This window comes from Myxocyprinus asiaticus, chromosome 48, assembly GCF_019703515.2.
Source record: "Myxocyprinus asiaticus isolate MX2 ecotype Aquarium Trade chromosome 48, UBuf_Myxa_2, whole genome shotgun sequence".
Classification (NCBI taxonomy): Eukaryota; Metazoa; Chordata; class Actinopteri; order Cypriniformes; family Catostomidae; genus Myxocyprinus; species Myxocyprinus asiaticus.
This window is the reverse complement of record NC_059391.1, coordinates 8,339,686-8,363,856: the sequence shown is the minus strand read 5'-3', so window position 1 is coordinate 8,363,856 and position 24,171 is coordinate 8,339,686. Positions and strand designations below refer to the sequence as shown.

The 24,171-nt window shown below is 39.4% G+C and overlaps 1 protein-coding gene across 2 annotated transcripts in view; it reads left to right on the top strand.

The window, feature by feature from the left end:
- The window catches only part of LOC127437844 (nucleosome assembly protein 1-like 4), a 29,000-nt gene extending 11,214 nt beyond the window's left edge, over positions 1-17,786 (top strand). Inside the window, exons 9-15 of one of the 2 annotated variants that reach the window (XM_051693062.1) lie at positions 892-1,037; positions 8,908-8,924; positions 9,354-9,473; positions 11,389-11,424; positions 11,523-11,570; positions 13,951-13,983; positions 16,760-17,786. In XM_051693062.1, coding sequence (XP_051549022.1) covers positions 892-1,037; positions 8,908-8,924; positions 9,354-9,473; positions 11,389-11,424; positions 11,523-11,570; positions 13,951-13,956 — 373 coding nt within the window. In that variant the 3' untranslated portion in view covers positions 13,957-13,983; positions 16,760-17,786. The remainder of the gene's footprint in view (positions 1-891; positions 1,038-8,907; positions 8,925-9,353; positions 9,474-11,388; positions 11,425-11,522; positions 11,571-13,950; positions 13,984-16,759) is intronic. The other variant, XM_051693061.1, reaches the window with a different exon arrangement.
- Positions 17,787-24,171: the final 6,385 nt, after the last annotated feature.

Here is a 24,171-nt window from a genome sequence, read left to right as displayed (position 1 = left end):
GGTCTCAGAAGTGGAGGCAACTGAGACTTGTCCTCCACCACCCTGATTGAGGTGAGTAACCGCGCCACCATGAGGACCTAATAAGTAGTGGGAATTGGTCATTCCAAATTGGGAGAAAAGAGGATTAAAAAAAAATATATATATATTGTTCCTTCTTAAGTTTAATGATTTCAACAGAACCCTAAATCCCAAAGTATACTTCAGTCAGATGCGAAGCTAGCGTTCAACTGTACACAGACATAGAAAAGCCTTTTTGCATCCATCTACGCTGTTGATTTGTTTTTCTGTGTAAACATGCGTTAAGTTTGACAATTGCGGTGCATCTTGCTGTTTTTTTGGTGTCTCCGCAAGAGTGCCACGTTTTTATGATGCCTCGACAAGTTAAAAGAACATTTTAAAAAAGTGCCTCGACACCTGCATTTTCTTCCATTCATTGAGCTGTGTCTAGCTTTTTTAATACGAACGTGTTCTGTCGGAGCAGCCACTTACTCGTCCTGCACCGTTTATTCTACAGGCATGAATGAAACCTCAAATCATATGGCTTATTGAGGAGAGGTGTGCTACTACTATTCTAAATGATCAAATTTACTATTTTCTCCTTGCGGACAATTAAAGGGGTGAAAAAAATCCTGTAGGCCTGCATTGAAGAAGGAACCCCGAGCCATATTTAGGCTTGTGACAGTAAGAAGAAAACACCTTAGCAACCATCCAGAACGCCTTGGCAAGCACATAGCAATGCCTTGAAAACTACCCACAACACCCTAGCATCATGGTGGTGATTTTTGTAGGGACAAGCACCACTCACATTTCTCTCCGAAAATGTAAAAATGTAAATTAAAAAAAGGATCTGGACCAGTGTTTCTAAACAATGTGTTTTCTGTCATCATGTAGTTGTAAGATTGACTGGCAAAAGGGCAAAGACGTGACAGTCAAAATCATTAAGAAGAAACAGAAACACAAAGGAAGAGGAACCGTTCGGACGGTCACCAAAGAGGTTCCACAAGATTCCTTCTTCAACTTCTTCAGCCCTGTGAAATGTAAGATACACTGCATTAATAAAATCATAGTGATTTTGATTTTAGTAGTTCGAATTTGGTTCCCCTGACAGAATAACAGATAATCACCATTAACGGCGCAACAAAGGATTAATCTTAATCGTTAATCCTGGTTAGCAAAACAACCCAGACAAATCTCAGACAAAGATTAGTACGTATGTGTCACACAGAATGAGTAATCCTAATCCTGTTATTATCCTGTAAATAGACTGAAATACTGAGATTAAGATAATTGTGTTTATAAATGGTTTCTCAACTTCTTGATATACTTTCCCACATCGTGGTGTCACGCTAAAAGCCAATGGAAATAGACTTATTGTACTTGTTGATTGGGCTAAATATCTGTGGTTATAAGCTAAAAATCTGCATTGGCGAATGGTGAGAAATCAGATACAACATGGTTCAATTGTCTCGGTCTGCACTGATCAATCGGATCGTCATTACAAATACAATTCAAACTAGATTTGACTGATGAGATAATGTTGAATGATTATTAATTAGTCATGTTTTAATTGGAAATAACAGAAAAGTTGCTCATTGTCCAGTCATTATTTTTATTGTTAGTTCTGCAATGTACTTCAAGTGTGTCAGCTATATTACTACTATCTGTCTTTGCGGCAAAACAGCTGTTTCATTTGTCATTCTCTCCCATGAATTATGTAAGTCCTTACCTACTTTAACCAACTAATTTTGTGCATGCATTACTTGGTGGACAGCAGAGGGCATCACATACTCTTATTTTCTGAATAAATGGTACACCCATTGGGTAGCAAATGTTGTTAGCTGATAACTATTTTCGATGAGACACAAGGTTGTCCTCCTCTAGGGGGCACTTTTTTATGTTTGTATATTTAATATTAGAATTATTTAAATGTTATTAATTCCAAGGATTGGTACCTGAAATTGAAATGGAAATCTGTCCCAACAATCTCCATATAATGATTATGAAGAAGTCCTTGTCCAGCAGTCACAGTCAACCATAAAATACGTGTTTAAAAATCTCATTTTTGGTCAGATGAAGTCAAATAAGGCCATCTCCAATTGGAGGAGGTTAATGACCTGTAGAGTGACTGGCTGATTGTAGAAGATGTGATCAGAGACACATGTCACGGTCTTTTGCGTCACTTATTCAACCTGTCAAAACTCATTCAATACCTGTCTGTGAAGGGCCACGTTTTTCCAGGACACTGGAAAATGTCATGTAATATTTAGATGTTGCAACTTGTGAATAGTTGTTTGACAATACCTAAATCTTCAAGCAGTTCATAAATTCACTGGCAGCAGACCATCCAAGTACATAGAATAACTCTTTAAATAGTGGTTACTAGATAGTTGACGTAAAATTCAATTCAGGTTATTTGTGTAACGCTACTTTATGGGTATTAATACAGATTTCCTGATTCGATTCCGATTCACAAGGTATCGATTTCATCCAGTCTTTTGATTCGATATGGATTCATATGGGTATATTTCAGGTGTAATGTCCATTTTGCTTACATATGAAAGAAATTCTCTCCCAAATAATGCTGTTCATTTTACAGGGGACCTTCTAACTAGGTACATTATGAAAATGTTTATTTTACAAATTATATTTGATTAGTTTTTTGTTATTTTGGTCACATTTTAGCTTTTTTTAAAAGTACAAATCCGGGGGCCTGGGTAGCTCAGCAGGTAAAGACGCTGACTGCCACCCCAGGAGTTCAAATCCAGGGCATGCTGAGTGACTCCAGCCAGGTCTCCTAAGCAACCAAATTGGCCTGGTTGCTAGGGAGGGTAGAGTCACATGTAGTAAACTCCTCGTGGTCGCTATAATGTGGTTCGTTCTCAGTGGGGCACGTGGTGAGTTGTGCGTGGATGCCGCGGTGGATGGCGTGAAGCCTCCACACACGCTAGGTCTCCACAGTAACATGCTCAAAAAGCCACGTGATAAGATGCACGGATTGACGGTCTCAGACCCGGAGGCAACTGAGATTCGTCCTCTGAGGCGAGTCACTACACCACGAGGACTTAGTGCATTTGGAATTGGGCATTCCAAATTGGGGAGAAAGGGGAGAAAAATATTACAAATCCATGTATTTCAATATCATTAAACGTGATATTATATTGCATGTATTATATTTTGTTATATGTTTATTGTTGAATAATAAATCTGTTTTTACAAGTATTTACATTGATTTGTTGAACACGTGCTAAAAACAGTACTGTCTCTTTAAGAAAACCAGCAGTTCTGTAAAGAACATCTGTAAATGAGCGCATGCTAACGAGAGACTCAAATAGATTAATCTCATCTGTGCAATGCATGATTAGAATTAATTGTTTATTTTTTGTTTTTGATCAACAAGTGACTGTAAAGAACAAAAAGTAAATTAAAAGAGACATTATTCGATGATGAATGGATTGTGTGGATCTCGTCTTTGGACACACAGAACTAGTCAAACCAAACTTTTACACTCAACATGCTGTGAAAGGATCTCGCTGCTGAATACTTCCCCACTATACTACACAATCACTGGTGAGTGAAATCTGAACATTTACCAGCCAGTGGCGAATCGTGAACATAGAGTTTTGCATATAGTAAAATATATCGATCTTTGGATTAATCGATATTGAGAGTGTTCAAATGAAGATCATGATATATCACAATTTATTTTTACTCAGTCCTAATTCTCACATATATTTTAGGTCCTGTAACTGGTCAACATTTGTTAGCACCTTTTTGTCATTTACAAATTCATTTTTAATGGCCATGCAGTGTGACCTATTAACTTACAAAAGTAAAAATATTCTATGCAGTCTCTCCAAAATGAGCTCATAAATGCTGCATGCATACACATTATAAAAGAATTAGTAAAAATAAAATGTCAAATTGCTTTAACATTTTTCTCTCAGGACAAACAGCAATACTTTTCCATATTTTTACCTCAGAAGAAATGTTGAATTTGAATCTTCAATGGTCTTATCATAGCATTTCCTTCACCTCAGACAACCTTCAAAAAATGCTGAGCGTTGAATGCCTCGCATTTTTAAAACCCGCATTTTTTACCCTTTCTTGTCAAACTCTCTAAAAGACCGTCAGGTAAGGAATGCCGCCCTGCTTGTACGCATACTATGGGAAAGTAATGCTCTTAACCGTCAACAACCGTGTTACCGTGGTGATTTTTCTGCAACATTCCCTTCTCAGTTGTGGCATTTACCTCGAAATGCTAGCAATGAGGCAAGCCATGCCAAAACTGAATGATGTAATGCTTTCTGTGTTTGAAAGAATAGCAGAGGACTTTGATCAGGTCCTTCAAAAAAAATACCAAAGACTGTAAAACCCGCCCTCTTTCATTCATTAAGATTTGCAAAATGGTTGTATAAATAAATTTCACAAAACCTGTCAAGAACATGCCCTGGTCACATTTCACCTTTCAACTTTGCTGATTTAAATAAAAATAATAATAAAAAACCAATGTATTACATCATTGACAATCATCAATGAGAAAAATGGGAAATACAGTAAACTTGTACATAAAATGTCCAAACACATTACATTAATCAAAGTAAATTACAAATCTCATAACAGTATGTAATGTTTACCGTAATGTGAAAATGTGTTTTATTGTTATGAAAATGTCACAATGCTAAAAAAAAAAAAAATGTTTTTATGGTAAAAAATATTATATGTATATGTGTGTTTATATAAATAAATAAACCACCTGCCTAATATTGTGCAGGTCCCCCTCATGCCACCAAAACGGCACCAACTCACATCTCAGAATAGCATTCTGATATGATGTTCTTCTCACCACAGTTGTACAGAATGGTTATCTGAGTTACTGTAGACTTTGTCAGTTTGAACCAGTCTGGCCATTCTCTGTTGACCTCTCTCAAAATCAAGATGGTGCCGCGAATGGCCGCCTCGGTGTGTAGCTCTTCAGTTCTTTTTTTTTTTTTGTTGTTTTTATTTGTTTGTCCTGTGTTTAGTAATATTTTTCCAGTCAGTTTTACCAGGGACGAACTGCTGAACCTTTTCCCGGTTTTTGAATATGCGGAAGTTTTGCTGGACATTTTAGTCGGAGGCGCAGCTGTGTTGTTTAAACGCGCTATGAGATGTAGGCGAGGGAGACAAGCGGGCACGCTCGTCGGGCTCTGTCGGCACGGACAGCGCTGCTGAGCATTCATCTAGCGAATCTCCGCTCTCTTCCTAACAAAACGGACGAACTACATCTCCTCACATGTACAAACAAGGACTTTTCCAACTCTGCTGTCTTGTGCTTCACAGAAACCTGGCTGAGTGAAGCCATTCCGAACAGCGCGTTACATCTGCTGGGTTTTCAGCTGTTCAGAGCGGATCGCATCGCGGAGTTAACGGGGAAAACGAGAGGCGGTGGGACATGCTTTTACATCAATGAAAGTTGGTGTACAGATGTAACAACGTTAAAGAGGATGTGCTGTCCTAATTTGGAAGTGCTCTTTATTAACTGTAAGCCATTCTACTCGCTGCGGGAGTTTTCCTCGTTTATTCTGGTGAGTGTGTATATCGCGCCAAACGCGTGTGTGAACACAGCGCTGCAACAGCTGGCTGATCAGATCACAGAACAACAATACTCGGACTCAGTTATTATTATTCTTGGGTATTTTAACAAAGCAAACCTCACACATGAACTGCCCAAATACAAAAAGCTCATTACATGCCCCACCAGAGACAGGAATATACTGGATCATCGTTACACAACAATAAAGGATGCATATCGCTCTGTCCCTAGAGCAGCTTTGGGATTCTCTGATTACTGTCTGGTTCATCTTCTTCCAAACTACAGGCAGAAATTAAAATCAACCAAGCCAGTAGTAAGGACTGTAAAGAGATGGACCAATAAAGCAGAACGGGAACTACAAGCCTGCTTCGATTACACAGATTGGAGTGTTTTTGAGGCTGCAGCCACAGACCTGGATGAGCTCACAGATACTGTTACATTATATATCAGTTTCTGTGAGGATATGTGCATTCCTACTAGGACTTATTTAACGTTCAACAACGACAAACCGTGGTTTACAGCAGAGCTCAGGCAGCTTCGTCAGGCCAAAGAGGATGCATACAGGTGTGGGGATAAAGTCTTGTACAATCATGCCAGGAACACACTGAACAAGGAAATCAGAGTGGCTAAAAGAAGATACTCTGAGAAGCTGAAAAACAAGTTTTCAGCAAATGACCCTGCATCAGTGTGGAGTGGCATAAAACAACTCACAAATTACAGGACTCCTACTCCCAACCCTGTGCTGGACCAACAACTGGCTGATGACCTGAATGTGTTCTACTGCAGATTTGAAAAGCCCAATCTCACACCCCACACCCACTCTGACCTTCACTTGACATAAACAGCAACCCCCCTCCTGCTACTCAACCTGCACTTTTAAGATCTGTGAAGATGATGTGAGCCAGGTCTTTCAGAAACAAAAGACGAGGAAAGCTTCAGGTCCAGATGGCGTCTCAACAGCGTGTCTTCGATCCTGTGTTAACCAGCTGGCCCCCATCTTCACGCAGATCTTCAATAGATCACTGGAGCAGTGTGAAGTCCCATGCTGCTTCAAATGCTCAATCAATATTCCTGTCCCAAAGAAACCAAAAATCACAGGACTTAATGACTACAGACCTGTCACCCTGACGTCTGTGGTCATGAAATCATTTTAGAGACTGGTGTTGGCTCACCTGAAGAACATCACTGGACCCTTTCTAGATCCCCTTCAATTTGCTTATAGAGCAAACAGGTCTGTGGATGATGCAGTCAACTTGGGATTGCATCATATCCTGCAACATCTGGACAGACCAGGGACACATGCAAGGATCCTTTTTGTGGACTTCAGTTTGGCTTTCAACACCAACATCCTAGCTATACTCCAGAATAAATTACACCAACTCTCTGTTCCCATGTCTGTCTGTCAGTGGATTACCAGCTTTCTGATGGACAGGCAGCAGCTTGTGAGATGGGAAACTCACTTCCAGCTCCTGTACAATTAACACTTGTGCCCCCAAGGGATGTGTGCTCTCCCCACTACTCTTCTCCCTCTACACCAATGACTGCATCACCAAGAACCCCTCTGTCAAGCTCCTGAAGTTTGCAGATGACACCACTGTCATCGGCCTCATCCGAGATGACGATGAGTCTGCATACAGAAGGGAGGTTGAACGGCTGGCTGTCTGGTGCAGTCAAAACAACCTTGAGCTGAACACGCTCAAAATGGTGGAGATGATTGTGGACTTTAGGAGGAACACCCCAACACTGACCCCCCTCACCATTCTAAACGGCACTGTGGCAGCAGTGGAGTCATTCAGGTTCCTGGGCACTACCATCTCACAGGACCTGAAGTGGGAGACACACATTGACTCCATTGTGAAAAAGGCCCAGCAGAGGTTGTACTTCCTTCGCCAGCTGAGGAAGTTCAACCTGCCACAGGTGCTGCTGATACAGTTCTACTCAGCGATCATTGAGTCTGTCCTCTGCACTTCAATAACTGTCTGGTTTGGTTCAGCTACGAAGTCAGACATCAGAAGACTACAAAGGAAAATTCGGACTGCTGAGAAGATTATTGGTTGTCCCCTGCCCCCCCCTTCAAGGACTGTACACTTCCAGAGTGAGGAAAAAGGCTGGAAAAATCCTTTTTTTGTTTCCTTCTGGCCGACGCTTCAGAGCTCTGAGCACCAGAACCGTCAGGCACAGGAACAGTTTTTTCCCTCAGGCTATCCATCTCATGAACAGTTAAATTGCCCCATTGAGCAATAACTATGTGCAATACACAGTTTAGTCTTTTTTTTTATATTTATCCAACACATCCCACCTCTTCTGCCATTTCATTCCTCTGAGAGAGAAAAAACAAAAAAACAAAAACATTTGCACTGTACATAACAGATAACAGATTTGTATTAGATTTGCACTACGTATGTGTATGTGTGTATGTACGTATGTGTATAATTATTTTTTATTTTTATTATTATCTATGTCTTGCTGCTGTTTTTGTATTGTTTTTGTATTGTTGTACACTGGAAGCTCCTGTCACCAAGACAAATTCCTTGTATGTGTAAGCATACTTGGCAATAAATCTGATTCTGATACTGATTCTCATCAACAAGGCATTTCCACTGGATGTTTTTTGTTTTTGGCACCATTCGGAGTAAATTCTAGAGACTTGTGAGTGAAAATCCAAGGAGAGCAGCAGTTACAGAAAGACTCAAACCAGCCTGTCTGGCACCAACAATCATCCATGCGATTATCTAATCAGCCAATCATGTGACTGCAGTGCATAAAATCATACAAATATGGGTCAGGAGCTTCAGTTAATGTTCACATCAACCATCAGAATGGGGAAAAAATGTGAGCTCAGTGATTTCGATTGTGGCTTGATTGTTGATAACCACACTGTACAATTGTGGTGAGAAGAATATAATCTCAGAATGCTATTCTGAGTTGCGGGTTGGCTCTGTTTTGGCGGCACGAGGGGGACCTACACAATATTAGGCAGGTGGTTTTAATGTTGTGGCAGATCAGTGTATGTATATGTATAATATATACAGTATAAAGTGTAAATATATAATGTGTGTGTGTGTGTGTGTGTGTGCGCGCGCGCACGCACGTCATAATTATTTTTTTAATTAATTTTGTTGTGTATTAATGTGGTGGTGGGGGCGTGCTTGAGTGCTGGCTTGTGAATGGAGAGCGAGATCGGGAGATGAGAATGGTAAGAATCCTTACCGTTCTCATCTCCCGATCTCACTCCCCATTCACAAGCTGGTGCTCAACTACACCCCCACCACCACAATTATGTTAAACAAAACTGTCCCATAATATTTTTTAAATTTGTTTTGTTTCTTTTCTAGCATCACCCGATGGAATGGTGAGTAAGACGGACACTTCCTTTTTGTCTGTGTTTTTTAAGTGTGTTTGTAAACATCTGACTCATCGTTGCACACAGTAGAAGTCTTGCAGCTGCCCACACAAACACAAATCACACTGAGTTTAGAAAACACATCACAACTGAGAAACATTCAAGGAGTTCTTGCGTCAGTAACAGTTAACTCTTCGTATAATAACGTAGGCACTTGAAAACGCAAGTACGGTCCAACTTTTCATAATTTCACAGTTAGCGCATGATCTTCAGTCCAAATATGTGACAATTTGAACTTTTGTATGGCATTACAAGAACTGTCATGTTGAGACATTTGAAATCCAGTAATTACAGTTTTAATGGATTAGTAAATTTCAAGTGAACAATTCAGTAATTTACACCAAATGATGTCCTCACTGTGAATGTGTTTTTGTCTAGGATGAAGACTTGGACTTCACCCTAGCTACAGACTTTGAAATCGGACATTTTTTCAGAGAGAGAATCATCCCCAGAGCAGTGCTTTATTTCACAGGAGAGGCCTTAGAAGATGACGAGAGTGTATGTCTTCTCTCTTTACCGAATAATCACATGTGAAAACGATGGCAGTGTGATATTGCTAATTCATCGATATGTTGTTCAAAATGACAGTAGGATCTAAAAGTCTGAGACCACATGTAAAATCTGGGTTCTTTCATTTAAACCTGGAAATATAGTAAAGTAGTATTTTGAAACATTTAAAAGTGAAGAAGAATCAAGATTTTGCACTATTTCTAAGTCACAAATAAAATGTAAGCAAATTTGTGACATTTGACCATGTTCCAATTCCTTGCTTCCATTGAAGCACAAAACTTGTGGTGTCAGTATCAGCCTAAGCAAAAGCAAAAGGGAGTCATACCAAACACTGTGAAATTCATGCACATTTTTTTATTCAAGTTTTTACTCATTGTTATCCTGATAATAAAATTTGTAATGAAAGTTTAGTACTAAATTAATGCATAATATAAGCATTTTGAGTAGTGGTCTCAGATTTTTGATACCTTACTGATAGATATCTTTGATATATCCTGAAATTTTTTATTTGTATTTATTTTTTGCTCTGAAATGTCTTAAAGTGTGATCCAACACACCTGTACATGTGGCCAAGTAGATTAAAAAGGATTGCCTATTTTATATTGCAAACAAAATGATACCATATATACACTGGCAGCCAAAAGTTTGGAATAATGTACAGATTTAGCTCTTATGGAAAGAAATTGGTACTTTTATTCACCAAAGTGGCATTCAACTATTCACAATGTATAGTCAGGACATTATTAACATGAAAAATTACTATTACAATTTGAAAAAAAAAAAAACAATTTCAGAACTTCTTAAACTACTTCAAAGACTTCTCAGCAAAAACTCAAAAGCTTTGCAGATCCTTGGCATTCTAGCTGTCAGTTTGTCCAGATACTCCGGTGACATTTCACCCCACACTTCCTGTAGCACTTGCCATAGATGTGGCTGTCTTGTCGGGCACTTCTCACGCATCTTACAGTCTAGCTGATCCCACAAAATCTCAAAAGGGTTAAGATCCATAACACTCCTTTTCCAATTATCTGTTGCCCACTTTTCTGTTTCAAAAGTGTCTTTCTCTTTACAATTCTTCCCATAAGGCCTGCACCCTTGAGTCTTCTCTTTACTGTTGTACATGAAACTGGTGTTGAGCAGGTAGAATTCAATGAAGCTGTCAGCTGAGGACATGTGAGGCGTCTATTTCTCAAACTAGAGACTCTGATGTACTTATCCTCTTGTTTATTTGTACATCTGGGCTTCCACATCTCTTTCTGTCCTTGTTAGAGCCAGTTGTCATTTGTCTTTGAAGAATTGTAGTGTACACTTTTGTATGAAATCTGCCATTTCAAACGTTGTATAGCCTTCATTCCTCAAAACAATGATTGACTGATGAGTTTCTAGAGAAAGCTGTTTCTTTTTTGCCATTTTCGACCTAATATTGACCTTAAGACATGCCAGTCTATTGCATACTGTGGCAACTCAAAAACAAACACAAAGACAATGTTAAGCTTCATTTCATGAACCAAATAGCTTTCAGCTGTGTTTGATATAATGGCAAGTGATTTTCTAGTACCAAATTAGCAATTTAGCATGATTACTCAAGGATAAGGTGTTGGAGGAAATGGGGCCTGTCTAGATTTGATCAAAAATGACTTATCAAATAGTGATGGTGCTGTTTTTTACATCAGTAATGTCCTGACTATACTTTGTGATCAGTTAAATGCCACTTTAGTGAATTAAAGTACCAATTTCCTTCCGAAACATTATGTACATTATTCCAGACGTTTGGCCACCAGTGTATATAATAAATATTCAATATATATCGTTTAGCCCTAGTGAAAATCAGAAGCAGAATAACTTTAAAATTTGATTTATCATATTTATGTGATACCATGCTGATGTAATTTTTTTGGTGCAGTTTGAAGAGGAGGATCTTGAAGAGGGAGAGGAAGAGGTGAGAATCCTTTGAAAGATGCCAATCCATTATCCATCAATAGAATCAACATTTATAGACTGGTACAGTTTAACAGAGAAATATCATGTTTTCTTCAGGATGAGGAAGGTGAAGAAGAGGATGATGATGGAGATTTTGATCCCAAAGTGAGTTATTATTTACTCTATACTTCGCTCAGCTGTCAATTAGTTCAGAATTTAACATCCTAATTAGTACATGAGGTTTTTTTTTTTTTTTGTACTGGACTACTGAGATTTCACTGGGTCTAGTTGCATGTAATTGGCTACGTGTGCCAGTTTCTTATCAAAATGTGTGTATTTGTTTGTCACATGTTTGAGAAATCCTGCTATGATATTTGGGCTGTGTTCAGAATCGAATACTAGCATATTGTTTACTGCCTTCTACATAGTATTTAGAGTGCTGTGAAAAACTGATTTCTTCTATTTTTGTGTACTAAATTGTTTTAGATCTTCAGGCAACCTGAATAAACACAAAATACAGTTTTCAAATAAATATATATATATATATATATATTGAAGCAAAAAAGTTATCCAGCGCTTATATCACTCATGTGAAAAAACTAACTGCCCCTTAAACTTAATAGCTGGTTGTGCCATCTTTTAGCAGCAACAACTGCAACCAAACGCTTCTGATAACTGGAGATCAGTCTTTCACAATGCTGTGGTGGAATTTTGGCCCACTCTTCTTTGAAGAACTGCTTTAGTTCAGCCACATTGTTGTGTTTTTGAGCATGAACTGCCCGTTTAAGGTCCTGCCACAGCATCTCAATTGGGTTCAAGTCAGGACTTTGACTAGGTCGCTCTAAAACTTTAATTTAGCTTTTTTTGAGCCATTCAGAGGTGGACTTACTCCTATGCTTTGGATCATTGTCTTGCTGCATAATCCAGTTGTGCTTGAGCTTCAACTCATGGACTGATGACCGGACATTCTCCTTTAGGATTAGGATTTTATGGTAGAGAGCAGAATTAATGTTTTCCTCAATTATTGCAAGTCGCCCTGAAGCAGCAAAGCATCCCCACACATCACACTACCACCACCATGCTTGACCGTAGGTATGACGTTCTTTTTGTGAAATTCTGTGTTTGATTTACGCCAGATGTAACGGGACATGTCTTCCAAACAGTTCCACTTTCGACTCATTCTGCCAAAAGCTTTGAGGATCATCAAGGTGTGTTTTGGCAAAATTCAGATGGGCCTTAATGTTCTTCTGGGTTAGCAATGGTTTTCACCTCGCAACTCTTCAATGGATGGCATTTTTGGCCACTGTCTTTCTGATAGTGGAGTCATGAACAGTGACATTTATTGAAGCGAGAGAGGCCTGCTGTTCCTTGGATGTAGTCCTTGGCTTTTTTGTGACTTCCTGGATGAGTCATCACTGTGCTCTTGGAGGAATTTTGGAAGGTTGGCCACTTCTGGGAAGGTTCACTACTGTGCCAAGCGTTCTCCATTTGGAGATGATGGCTCTCACTGTGGTTTTTTTTGGAGTCCTAGAGCCTTTGAATTAGCTTTGTAACCCTTCCCAAACTGATGTATTTCAATCCCCTTTTTCCTCATCATTTCTGGAATTTCTTTCGACCTTGGCATAGTGTGCTACTGGGTGAGACCTTTTAGCCAACCTTCATGCTGCTGAAAAAGTTCTATTTAGGTGTTGATTTGATTGAACAGGGCTGGCAGTAATCAGGCCTGTGTGTGTCTAGTCCAGCTGAACCCCATTATGAATGCATTTTCATAGATTTGGGGATTTAGTAACTTTCACACAGGCCTTTTTTGCTTCAATAAATAACATTTTCTTTTAAAAACTGTATTTTGTGTTTACTTCGATTGCCTTTGTTCTATGTTAGATTTTGTTTGAATTTTTGAAACAATTTAGTATGAGATACACAAAAACAGAAAAAATCAGCAATTGGCAAATACTTTTTCACAGCACTGTATACACCCTATTCTGACAAATTGGTGTGTACATATAGTATATTATGAAACATGTGAAAGTATGTGAAGTATGCTACAGTACATTGTCACATGACCACTAAGGTTACTTGCTTATTTTTTTTTATCCAGTGTTGTGTAAAATTGTCTTGAACGTCTGTCTTGACTCATTTGATCAGACTGCCACAAGTGAAAGTTGTTAAAAATAACATGCTTGTTATTACTTACAAGACATTTGTTACATTGGAAATGGAAGGTCAAGTCGAGCACATTGCATTATTAGATACAGTATTCAATGTAGTGTATTGTTTACTGCACATTTTGGCAAATGTAGGTCAATGCCGAGGATTTTCATATTGTGCAATTAAACATGTTGCAAAACTAGTATAAGTAGTATGCTATTTTGAACATGGCCATGGTCTCTCAATCAGCACATTAAATAGCTCTGTATAGTTGATCTGGGTTTGATTGAGGTTGTCGGAATTGAAATCATTAACTTGTATGATGCTTTACAATCAGTTGCATGCCTGATGTGTAAACCTGTGTTATTGTTCCCACTTCCCTTTGTCCCCATTGCAGGCATAATTCATTTATCACTTCATGCATTTCTAGGTAAGAGACACCAGAGTGGATGTAGCCCTATTCCTGTTTCTGTCTTATGATCAGTCTTCCCTTTTTTGTTATCATCACTCTCCCGTTTTCACCCTTATGTCGTTTTCACACTAGAGGTTTAAGTCCGGACCCCAGTTCGATTGACCATAAAGAGCAGATTGTTTTGATTGTTAATATTGTCTTATGAATTCAGATGCACACCAAGGAAGTGCAGTGCATTTTAAATTGGCGATCTGGAGTTTGATTCATGTGAACTGCAGTACGGTTTGTAGATTATGTGCAATGGATTACCTATTTTTTGCGTTGTTCGCAAATATATTAAAAAAACAATCTAAATAAACATAATCAAAGTGAAATGAACACTTTACTTATTTGATCATTTCCAAGCTTAAAGTCATCATGAAATCAATTGACTCTATTTACTTTCTTAATTGATGATCTTTGTTTTATTAAACAATTCATCAGTGCAAGTTGTTTGTAACCTTTCATCAAAATGTAATAACTTGTTTTGGCTCTGAAACTACTTTTCTTTTGGGGTGACGTCACCAAGCCGTCCTTATTTTTAACCCCTCCCCTCCAGCTGCCTGTAAATTAGGCTTTGTTCAGACTGCCACTAAAAATCAGATTTTTTGCATATCCAGATTGTATCCAGATGAGTTTTTGATAGTCTGGACAGCAAAAAACCACATGAAATCAGATTTTTCCGAATCTGATTCAAACCACATTGGGAGGTGGTTTCAAATGCGATTTGAAATCTAATTTTTTCAGATGCGTCTCAGTCCGGACACTCTGGCAGCTCAAATCGGATTTCAAATGGTCTTTTGTGTCACTCTTAACATGACACACAATGACGTCCAAAATCGGTGACTGTAGCACGGAACATTACAATATTTACCAGTTTCCTCCATCGCTGAGTTTTTCTTGTGCAATGGAGTTCTGCACCGCGACTGGACAGTGCCCTTATTTGGAGAGCGAGATAATGCTTCTCCATTTTTCTCGCATCTGTTTTGAAAGCATCGTCACATGGGTACGCCTACGTCTTTACCAAAGCAACCCATGCAGATAGGTTAGTTATGTCTGAATGCACAAATCTGATTTGATCACTTGCAATTAATGGTGCGGACAGTCTGCCTGAAAAGATCTGATTTGAGAAAAAATCAGATTTACCTGCAGTCTGAACATAGCCCAAGAGACCATTTTCATGATTCAGTCAACTTGGAAATACATCAGATTATGGAAGTAAAAAAATGGGTTGTGAATACTGTTTCATGTTCACTTTATCGACAGTGATAAATTGCTTCTGGTGGTGCTCACAAAAATGACAAAAGCATCTTTCAAATGTACCACAGTTTGAAACAACATAATACAATGTGAAAGCAAACCAGCAGGGGAGGGGGAACAATCTTGTTTGGGTTCAGGCAAACAAACATACCAAGTGTGAAAACGACATAAGTCTCTCTTGGACATATTGAACTAACCACTCACTCTTACTAAATGAAGGTGAAGTGTGTAGTTTTTTTTTTTCTATGTTAAAATACTTTCTCCTACCCCAGTTTAATGTGCTGCAACAACTGTGAACCTGTTCCAAATGCTGCCCTTAGCTTTTGCTGTCTTGCTCTGAGTCCACAGTTTAATGTAACGCTGCATTGACTCTGTTAGTAGTCTGCTGTATAGTGTACACCAGTACAGTCTTGCCAAAAAAAAAACACCCAATGAAGTCTGGTGAGTTCCTGTTGCTCAAGTGTTTAGTTCTTATAGCTCAACTGGTTGGTAGCTTAAGGTAGGCTCATGAAGCTGAAATGGATGCCACATTAAGGTAGGTTCCTGAAGCTCAACTGTTTGGTATCTTAAGGGAATATTCAGGGTTCGATACAAGTTAAGCTCAGTCAACAGCATTTGTGGCATAATGTTTACTACCACATATGTTCATTTTTATTTGTCCCTCCTTTTTATTTAAAAAAAGCAAAAATCTGGGTTCCAGTTTGGCACTTAAAATGGAAGTGAATGTGGTCAATGTGTAAACGTTAAAATACTCACTATTGCAATATTTTAGGTAGGTTCCTGGAGCTCAATTGGTTGGTAGCTTAAGGTAGGTTCCTGTTGCTCATCTTGTTGGTAGCTTTAGGTAGGTTCCTTTTGGCTCAACTGGTTGGTAGCATAAGGCAGTTTTCATTTAGCTCTACAGGTTGTTTCCTGGAGCTCAGCTTGTTGCTAGCTTTAGGTAGGTTCCTGTATCTTAACTGGTTTGTTCCTGTAGCTTAACAGGTTGGTTCCTGTAGCTCAACATTTCGAGCATAGTGTTAGCCATAATGATACACAGGGAGAAGACACATACTGATTAAAGTGTATACCTTTAATGCAGTCCCATTGGATAAAAGCATCTGCCAAATGTAAATGCATAAAAGGAAGTCCATGAAGCAAAGGAAACAAGGCTGCAAGTTCACAACAAGTACACCATTTAAGGCAGGGCCCAGATTTAAGCCATGCATAAGTTGCATTTCTGAAAAGTGTAAACACTGTATGTTTTAAACAGCTAATGGCTCAATGACGCGAGTCTGAGGCGGGACGAGCTGTTTGCCCCACCAATGGAAGATGGAGGCCATGCAGAATTCTGTTTGGAAACCATTATATTTGCAATCACCTTTAGTGTCACTAGTGGTCTACAAATTACACACTTCACCTTAAAAAAAAAAAAAAATTAGACATGCATTATATACCAAAGCATTACTTACTTTACCTGATTGCATGACCTTTTTCTTTTTTTCTTTTCTTACAGAAAGACCCTCCACCTGCAGAGTGTAAACAACAGTAAGAGTCATGAATGGAACTGTCCTTGAAATAGACAATTAGGAGATGACAACGTGAATGCGGGCCTAACTTCCTTGTGGACTTGCCATAGTCTGAACTAATGCAATAGAAAACCAAATGCTGTTTAGGAAATGCATGTTCATTTATTGCTCTATTGTTACGGTTTACTTTTTACAGATGACCTCTGCACACAAACTCAGTGTTCTCATAAGTCATGTGATACTTAATGTGCCCCAAAATTTAGTCCACAATATGGGATGACGAATACAGGACTACTACACATTTCTTTGGACTAAAAACTTTTCTATATTCTAGATGTTTGCCTAGAGCTGGTGTCTAAAAATATATATAGCAAAGTTTGCCACATATATTTGAATTCTTTGTCTATGCACAACCTTTGCCATTTTTAACAGCATTACAGAATCTTGGACACACTCCATTTGAAACGAATTCACAGGCGTTGTCCAACGTAGCATCACTCAGGGTTTTTTTGCCAACTAAACTGTGATCATCTTAACCACAAACCTGCTTTACTGATGACTTTGACTTTACTAAAATGTCTGTTTTCATTGTCATAATATACAAAAATGTTGGGTTTTGATGTGGACATTGCTTGCTCTACTCACTAGAAACAGACCTATGTGGATTGTGGTAATGGAATAGCTGTGTTGTCGCCAGGGTTGGGCATAATTGAATTCCTGATTCATAACGTATGTCCATGCCTTGCACTTTGACATGGGATTTTAACCATATTTTATTTCACCATGTGATTTAAGTGTTGAGTTGCGTGCATTCATGCACACAATTGCATAAATGACAGTATTGAGAATGTTAACAAGCAGATCTTAAAGCCATTTCAGGTTTACCCTCCCTTTTAACTGTGTGCAAGCCATAGCCTTATCTGGAACTTCATTGGTTTGTAATGCAGCATTGTATCCATTTTGTACAAAATAGGCAAAAGACTATTAAATCTGTGCGACGTGATGCCGCAAAGACTCTCTGTTTGTTTACATTTTGTTTGTTTGTTCTCTGTTTTATTAGTGGTGGTTTTTTAATCATGTACCTGTTACTATTGTTTATACTTGGGGATAGGGATTGTAACAAACCCCTAAGCATAAAACTTTGCCGCATAACTTATTCTGCACGATGATTGTTTAAATCATGCGGCTTGTTGAGCAGAGGTTTGCTATTACTTTTCTAAGAAATCAGACTTATGATGTTTACCTGGCGGACATTAAAACTGGGGGAAAAATCCCATAGCAACATGGAAGGAGGGACCTGAGCCACATCTAGAAACAAAAATATCTTTTGTATTGGGCCATCAAGCAACCACCCCAAACACCCTACCAACTGCATAACAACATGCTAGAAGCCACTCAGAACACCTCAGCAACCACACACCCAAGCATCATGTTAAGGTCTGGGTATACTTAGTTTTTCTGTGTTTCGGATCGTGCCCGGCTGACCGCGTTGCATTTGAGTATACTCTTCTGACCGCGAGCAAATACAAATCTGTTTGACTCATGCCCACTACAGCTGCTTTGTGATTCTTTTTTAGTACAGTGAATGGGCGGCGCATGCACCGATGATGCACACAGACGAGTACCTCGTCCGCGGTTCGAGAAAATCTTGGCTGCATCACGCATACTGTGCGCAGAGCGATCAGCAACGTGGACAACCGAAGTATACTGGGTCCTTTAGTGAGTGTTTCTACTGTATGTGAATATGTTGAATATTTGTGACATTTTTACTTTCCACATCACAATAAACCCATTTCACACCATATTTGGATCTATTAAGAGAAATGTAATGCTTGAAATGGCCATGGAAGACAATAATTACTCTCTGACCGTAATTTGGTAGGATTTGGAGTGGAAAACCGATCTCCCACCAAACAGATTCCAGAAAGCGTCAGTTATGTGTGGAATTTGAATACTGACAGCTCTGGTACAGTGGCCATGAACACTGGCTTCCACTCTACATTACCACTGTGAACTCAGAGACTGGGGCTGCTTTGCGTGAAATGTTTTCAGGCATTCTTTTTGTACTTTCTCAAGTGTGTAATCTGGTCATTTGGATTCCACAAGATGGGATAGGTTCTGCGCTGGATCACTCTCACTTTTGCATCTGTGGTTCTCAGGTTTCTCAGCAGTTCTGGGATGTTGCATTATCTCAGAATCTTGCTATACTTCGCAGTGGTATGAGCAGAATTTGCCTCCATGGTTAACTGCTTCGTTTTATCATCATGGCATGGTTGGAATGACATTATTGTCATTCTGGATTCATGGTACTTAAAAAGGACTTCTCACGGTGTGATATGCACAAGCTAATGTGTGCATTTTAGATTGCCTGCTGAAAAAAATAAAATATGCTGTTTAGCTGTTCTCCCAACCAATCTTACACCAGTTAAGACCAGTCAACAAGTTCAGCAGTTTTTGTTTTTTTCCCCAGCAAAAATTGTACACTTAAGTATTTATTTCCCTACCTAGTCTCATAGAATGAATGTTACTATAACTACATGTTTGCAAACTGACTTTGATGTGCTGAATTCTAAGTTTTGTCACAGTTTCCTGGTGAAATTAACACTATAGGCACTACAATAACTGTGTATTATTCACTCTCGCACAAATCATGACTACAGCGGCTGATTATGACTTTATAAACACTTTTTTCTGCACTATTAATCTTGCACTATTACTCAGAAACTGCTATGTTCTGATATGAAAACACTTTCGCTATGATGCATAATTTAAAAAACTAATTTTTTTAACATATTACAGACTCACCAACATTTACACACTTATTCCAATGTGATTAGCTTCTTTGGTAGCTTACCTGATAGAGTGTTGGACATTGAACTCTGAAGTATGCGGCCCAAGACCAGTAGAGCGCACAAGCTGACAACTGAGACGAGAATGTCATAAAAGCGACAGGAGATGACTTGATTGCTTCAGAAAATGTGCTTTTCATTTCACATTTAGTTTTTGGACACTATGAGTTAGGTTTAGGTGTTGGTTAAGGGTAAGGATGTCTGTTTTGTGTCTCGCTCGTTTGATTTTAGATCACTACTGTTTAGGTTTAGGTTAAAGTTTTAGGTTAGGGAGGTATGTTTTACTCATTAAAACCTCCATCTAATATTCACCTTAAAAACCCTGTCTGATTACTACACCATTTCACTCGCTTTTGGCACCCCCTGCTGAAATTTTCACTTAGACACGGCAGCCAAACGTGTAATAAGGCATGTAATTTCTTTTTGGAAAAGTGTTGCCACAGTCATTAAATGTTGATGAGACTAGACTGTTATTTCCACAGGTTTTACACCTGAGTAGTACATTTGACAAATATTTAAAATGTACTCTTAGTCTTACAAGTTGCCTTGCTCTAGAAAAAGCTGTTTTATTCTAAGTAAGTGTGGTCCCCTTACAGTGGCCGCCATGTAGACCGTTCGCATACTGCATAGTTTTAATACCCATGTTATGGTCCACTTTTTGTTACAGTGTAAATTAAAGGTTGCAAGGTAAGGTAACCGAAAAATTTCGCTTTTGCATGATGCTGCTTCCACAGCAATGGTTGTTAGAATAAAGTCAGTGACCAGTGTCATACCAGTATAACCAGGGGCCATGGTTTGGCTGGTTTGTTTAAGCAGTTGCCGCTGCTGGTAAATGGCATGCATAACTAAACCATTATGTGGTCAAAAAGCACAAGGTTCTCTCCATTGGCAGCCATTTCAAAATAGACAAAAAAAAAAAAACAAACATATTTTTGCAAACAGCTTAACCACAAAAAAAGAAAATCATATACTGTAGATGTTTCACCAGTAACCGATTTTTGTATGGCTCTAGCAGCATGAAATAGACCTACAGTAGTGGCCAAAAATATTGGGACCCTTGGTAAATATGAGCAAAGGAGGCTGTGAAAAAGAAATCTGCATTTATTCTTTTGAACTTTCAAAAATTCACAAAAATCTAACCTTTAATTGAAAACAATTGAAAGAGGAGAAATATCTCATTATTAAATATTTTTCTCCAAAACATGTTGGCCATAATTATTGGCACCCCTAGAAATTATTATGAGTAAAATATATCTGAAGTATATTTCCATTCATATTTTACATTTTTTTTTAGTGCACCTGGGTGACTAGGAACATGAAATTGTTCAGCCATGACATCTTGTTTCACAGGGGTATAAATATGAAGTAACACACAGACCAAATTCCCTTAATCATCAAACACAGTGGGTTAGACAAAAAATATAGCTCTGATGTGTGGCAAAAGGTTGTTGAGCTTCACAAAATGGGAAGTGGCTATAAGAAAACAGTAAGGAGGATGGTTCAAGTGGCCAAAGAATCTCCAAGTATCACAGCTGGAGAATTGCAGAAATTAGTTTGGTCTTGGGGTCAGAAAGTCTAAAAAAATAAATAAATAAATCAGACATCACAAATTGGGAGGGTTTCAAGAAAAAAAGTCTCTGCTGTCATCCAACAACAAACTCAAGAATCTTCAGTTTGCCAGACACTACTGGAACTTCAAATGCGACCGGGTTCTATAGTCAGATGAAACAAAAAAAGAGCTTTTTGGCAGCAAACACCAGAGATGTGTTTGGCGCGCACAGAAATGAAGTGCCCAATGCCCACGGTTAAATGTGGTGCTGGATCTTTAATGTTGTGGGGCTGTTTTAATGCCAGAGGTCCTGGACATCTTGATCGGATACATGATATTATAGACTCTATCAAATACCAACAGATAAAAAATCAAAACCTAACTGCCTCTGCCAGAAAGCTTACAATGGGCCCTGGTTGGATCTCCCAGCAGGACAATGATCCAAAATCAACACAAAAATGGTTCACTGATCACAAAATCAAGGTTCTGCCATGGCCATGCCAGTCCCCTGACCTGAACCCCATAGAAAATTTGTGGGGTGAACTGAAGAGGAGAGTCCACCAACATGGACCTCTGAATTTGAAGAATCTGGAGAGATTCTGTATGGAGGGATGGTCTCAGATCCCTTGCCAGGTGTTCTCCAACCTCATTAGGCATTATAAGAGAAGACTCAGAACTGTTATGTTGGCAAAGAGAGGTTGCAAAAAGTATTGAATAAAAGGGTGCCAATAATTATGGCCAATGCGTTTAGGAGAAAAATATTTATTTAATAATGAGATATTTCCTGTTTCAATTGTTTTACTTTGATTAAAAGTCAGATTTTTGTGAATTTTTTTAATGAAAGATCAAAAGGCTAAACAATGCAGATTTTTTTTCACAGCCTTCTTTGTGCATATTTACCAAGGGTGCCAATATTTTTGGCCACTACTGTATGTTTTCCCTGTCTGCTGCATGGAATTCTAATATGAAGTAATCGGTCACATGGCATTTAATGCTCATGTGATTGGCTAAAAAATAAAAAGTGGTTCATGATGTCACTTTCGTGTCATTATTTAATAGGGGAAAATTTTATTTGTTTATGAAGTTAATGGTTCACAGTATCTAACATATCTAACAGTTTTCTCTCTAAAGAACATGGGATTTGTGCTTATTGCTTTTAAGTAATGGGACAACAAGTTCGTGGAAAGCATCTAATACTAGCTTTTAATTTTTAACCCTTTGTGCCATTGAGCCACAGTGTCTCCTGTTTGTCTTCCAGTTTTGTGTTTGTGCTCGGTGGATTAACACCACTTCACACCATGAATTCAAAAGCCTAAATTCACAAGTCCTAAATCCTCCCTTCAAGTCACACTTGACAGGAATTCTTGCGTCCATCCTCAGCTGCTCCAGTAATCATTCAGCCTCTGCCTTTTGTGGCCAACAAGTTCACTCGACCACCCTTCACTGCAAATTTGGAATCTCTATTGTGAGGTCCTTTAATGTCCCACAGCGGAAATAGCCATCCCCAAGAGCTCAACGGAGAGCTTTGTTTTCTGTCTGAGTTGGGCGGCACTAAAATAAGTGCTTTATTGTTGTATGAAGATGTCTGATAATGCATGGAGGCACCATGTCTTCAGCTGTGCTAATAATTAATAGCCAATAATTGCAATGTATGTTGTAATATAGGAAGCAATGCAGGAGTACTTTTACAATCTCTGTTATGGAAAATGATATACCAATTATATGGATTGCCTCCATCTGGTAATTCATGTAAATGTTCACCCCACTGTGTTACTGCACACAACTACTGTAAATGATGCTGTTCCCTATCTATTCAGTTCACTCAACATTGCGGTAAACACTTTTGGGGAATTTCTTCTCTGACAACCTAGCTGAAGCCCTTGTATAATAACGGCAATCTTATGATTGGCAATGGTGTTTGGGCCCCGCTCTTTTATGGCGCGCAGTAGGCCTATATAAGCGGGTGCGTGAAGACCATTTCTTCAGAATTTTCTTTCTTCAAGACCGACATCGTCTTGTTTTGACTACGACAATCATCTTGTCTTGAACAGCCCTCTCTTCCCCATCGACGGACACCCTCCAGCGGATGGGACTTTTCTGCAGACGTGGACAGGATGACTCATCGCCTGTACCACTCAGCGCACACAGTGAGAAGACTCATCCCTCCCCTACAGTGTTCCGGCGAAGATTCTCTCTGCCTTGCCATCGAAGACGCTTCTCGGTGAATGGGTTCTTCACTTCAGATGCTAGCCGTTGGACAACACAGTGCTTCAGCGAGACACCCCCACTTCCCGCAGCGTTCCAGCAGGAAATCTTGTATCCTTTTCATATATACGTATTAATATGTTGATGTATCATATAAAAGAGCCGCTTGCGTGCAACGCGTCTGTTTCAAGATTTCATTCTGTAAGTGTTCTGCATGCTAGCGGTACATCCCGCTGTCAGATGAACATGACAGCTGCGTTCGCTGCCTGGGCCGCACCCATGCCGAAGCGGCTCTCACAGAGACAGACTGCCCTCAAGTCTCCGGATGCTCCACTCAAGGATCACCCTCGTTCTGAGGGACGATCCCGCCTCCCGTGCCCACCCACCTCTTCTGTGTTAGATCCCAAGGGTTCACACAGGGAGGCACGGCGGGGCTTTAAGGTTGATGAGGTTGGATGAAGTCGAGGAAGATCCCACCTCGGTGCAAGCCCTGCGATCCCCTCGATCTCCCGACGTAGAGTCCGTTCCAGTACAGTACACACGTGATGAGCTCTGGCCCTCAATCTGAGCACACAGCCTTATCAGGTTGGCAGTTCTGATGATGGGGATGATGTCGTGTCCCTCACAGCATCAAATATGAGTGAGTGGTCCACGGAGGATGTCGCCGACCCTTCCCCCAGTGAGGGTGAGGAGCGTGTGCATGCCACTGATAAGAGCTGATTCGCGTTGAGGAGCACGGTTTACAGTGGTCACCTACAGTTAAGCCTGAAATATCTCGCCTGGATAAGTGGTCCTG